At 36.2% G+C, this 2,946-nt stretch overlaps 1 protein-coding gene across 1 annotated transcript; it reads right to left on the minus strand.

Annotated features, from left to right (window-relative positions):
• Positions 1 to 477: 477 nt before the first annotated feature.
• LOC149158233 (subtilisin-like protease SBT2.5) lies at positions 478 to 1,651 on the minus strand. The gene is made up of 3 exons (XM_089437727.1): positions 1,377 to 1,651; positions 942 to 1,083; positions 478 to 800 (listed from the first exon to the last, which is right to left on the minus strand). Exons 1-3 carry the CDS (start codon positions 1,445 to 1,447, stop codon positions 735 to 737), a joined length of 279 nt encoding a protein of 92 aa, XP_089293853.1. The 5' UTR covers positions 1,448 to 1,651; the 3' UTR covers positions 478 to 734.
• Positions 1,652 to 2,946: the final 1,295 nt, after the last annotated feature.

A 2,946-nucleotide genomic window follows, 5' to 3' on the forward strand; every position in this document is an offset into this window, starting at 1 on the left:
CATGTCATGAAGAATAAGTGGCGCGAGAGCGTTAGTACTTAGCTAGATTTGTCCATCTACCCTTATTGTTAGTCAGTGTCAGGTTGGCCGCTTGGTTTGTGGGTTTGATGAAACATCACATTCTACCAAGAGCATAGGCATTACAGAGATTATTGGATATGAAAACAAGTTGTGTGAGAGCTATGGCGAGTAGCTACACATGTCGATGAACCTTTACTGTTAGCCAGCTTGAAGTCTGTGGTTAGATTTCCTGGACAGTAGTTTGTGACTTGGCTGCAACGTTATTTTTAAGCAAACACATTCTCTATTATTTGATATGGCCTTTAAAAATGAATGGATTGTATAATCTGCCAGTGCTGTTGTCGGCCTACTCTCAGAGTGAACCCTATTCTCATATTCTTATGGGATTCGGAGCGGCGTTATGGGATTACAGTTACTTGCAAATTACACTACAATTAACACATGCTCATATGAAAGTATAGAATTAATCCTTCATATTTATTATCTCCGTCTATAGTTACTCCACTGCTAAAATGGAACAGAGATAAATGTCCCCACATAATAAGTCTTAACTGCTCATTGACATTTTGATCGGAAAATATTTGAGATACCGATTGCTTATCAAGCAATCCTATGTTTTGAACTGAAACATACATACGCCCAAAACTGGCAGCGCCAATATTTGCTGTACAATAATACGAAAAGAAGGGATTGTGCAGAGGCCAGCAATAGTTTCACTGTCCAATTTCCCGATCCTTCACTACGGACCTTACTCCTTCTGCGGATCGCAGCATTTCCGCCTACCCATTGCAATTCACACCCACGGATATTGATAGAGCCAGGTTAGTACAACAGATTTAAACAGATACATGGATGAGATAGAAAGTAAACAAATAGACAGAACAAATGGGGCATGGAGGGAATTATTATATATACAGTACCTGGTCAGATGAGATCTCAACGGCGAAGCCATCCACAATGGCCCATGAAAAATGCTTTTTATAAGTCCCTGCCTCCAGTGTTTTCTGTAGTACCATGTCGTGCTTATTGCTAACATAGATATCAAGCTCGTTTCCTGAATTTCTGCATGTACAAATCAACGAATAAGACATCAGCCCCCTCTGTATCATTTATAGAGTGTACCGTAGTTAAGTTTTGAGAAATCGAGTGCAGTTTGAGTGATACCATGGTCTTTTTTGGGTAAGATGTATCAGTCTATGTTGACTGTTTGAGTCGAGATGTTAACCACAACTATAGGAAAACATACTCGCCTTTTTGCTAACATTTTTATAAATAGTAAGCAAAAATGAAGAAGAGTAAGAAGAGTAAATAGTAAGTAACAATGAAGGAGAGTGAGATATGAGTAGGAGGAATACCTGTCAGCCCTGAGACTCTCGTATTCTGAATCGTATTCCATCATCACCATGTACACATTTTTAGGTTCCATGGCTTTCGCTGGGCTGCTGGGCTCTGCTGTGTTGCCTGCTCTCGTCTGTTACTCTGCGCTGTGTGGAATCCTTGCGTGGCTATATATTATGATTAGTGTGGAAGAAGGAGAGGTAAAGGGGGAAGGATCTCAGAGTGACAGGGAGGTGGCAGCTCCGGCTGGTGGTAGGAGACAATAATACGATCACAGTACTTGGATCCTGCGATATTTTGCATAAGCCTTCGACCCTACTATAGTAGTGTCCTTCGTCATTGATAGTCTAAGAAAATGACGTTAAGGTTGTATTGTCGAAGCATTCCTTACTCCAAAATCTAGATTTTAATTTTGAGATGAATTGCTAAAATCGAGGCGTGAACTAGGATTTGAAGCGATACTTTGTGTGTTAACGTATGACTCCATTGACAATTTCCTCAAAAATTATGATTTCAGATTGACTTATACAATTTATGGGTTAAAAGGTGACTTAGGGTACCTGATATGTTTGTATAATTAATGAAGGATTATTGCCTTCATATAACTTAAATTTGTGAATTTATATAAATTAAGTGGTTTATATAAATTTTGATAATAATTAAAAAAAATATTTAATAATAAATTTTATAAGATTTAAAATTCTAAAAATTAACTAAATTATAATTATATTTAAAATTATTATTAATTAAAAAAAATAGTGAGTAGATATTTGTAATAAATTAGTCTCTCAACATGGTAAATATTCGGGAGGTCAGTATATTTCAGCAATTTCAAAGGGTTTTTTGAGAGAGCATATACTATCACCACTAAGTAGCTACGGACCAAAATGATACAATATCGATGCGACATACATAGGTTCCGCAGAATTGAGATAACAAAAAGAAAATGTACAAAAGGCTCCCATCACAGAGGAAGGTGGGGGTCCTCATCGGCTCACATATTAAGTCAAAGTTAAAAGGGCCTTGAGATGGACTTGTAGCATCTTTTGACTAAGCTTTATTTTCTTCAATGTTGTCTTTGAGGCAGAAATCTTCAAGTTGTCACAGAGCATCAATCTTGTCTTTTTATTTTCTTCATTGTTGTCTTTGAAGCAGAGATCTTCAAGTTGTCTGGGAAGAGCATCAATCTTGTCTTTTGGATAGGAAAAAATGTGCTTTGGGGATTTAATTTGGCTTTTCTCTCCTATCCATTAAATATTGTCCAAAATATTTATTATGGAAAAATGATCTCAATCTCAATTACTAATGAGATTTTTGTTTTTCTTTCTTTGGTAAGAATCCCATGCACAAGTGTCTCATTCCCAAGTACTTTCACCCAAATTATTTATAAATTAATAATTTTATTTGTTTACATATACATTTCAATGTACATCTTAGCTTTTCCGACATTCACACTAACATGATTCAGCCAAAGAAAAAACAACATTACAACAATGAAGGGGTATTACAATAGGCATATCGGAACCTCAAAAGTATTTTTAAAAGAAACCCAAAATGATTCATCAAGTATTAAAGCTGAATTTAAGA

The sequence above is a fragment of the Pinus tabuliformis genome, chromosome 5_2 (genome assembly GCF_031772625.1).
Source record: "Pinus tabuliformis cultivar Carrire ecotype Pingquan chromosome 5_2, CPIR1, whole genome shotgun sequence".
Lineage (NCBI taxonomy): Eukaryota > Viridiplantae > Streptophyta > Pinopsida > Pinales > Pinaceae > Pinus > Pinus tabuliformis.

Excerpts from the sequence above, each read along its gene's own strand:
- LOC149158233 (XM_089437727.1), bottom strand. The coding sequence starts at position 1,447 with ATGGAACCTAAAAATGTGTACATGGTGATGATGGAATACGATTCAGAA. Across the intron at positions 1,084-1,376 it reads GAGAGTCTCAGGGCTGACAG|AAATTCAGGAAACGAGCTTG; the intron begins GTATTCCTCCTA and ends TTGTACATGCAG. Across the intron at positions 801-941 it reads TTGAGATCTCATCTGACCAG|GCGGAAATGCTGCGATCCGC; the intron begins GTACTGTATATA and ends TGCAATGGGTAG.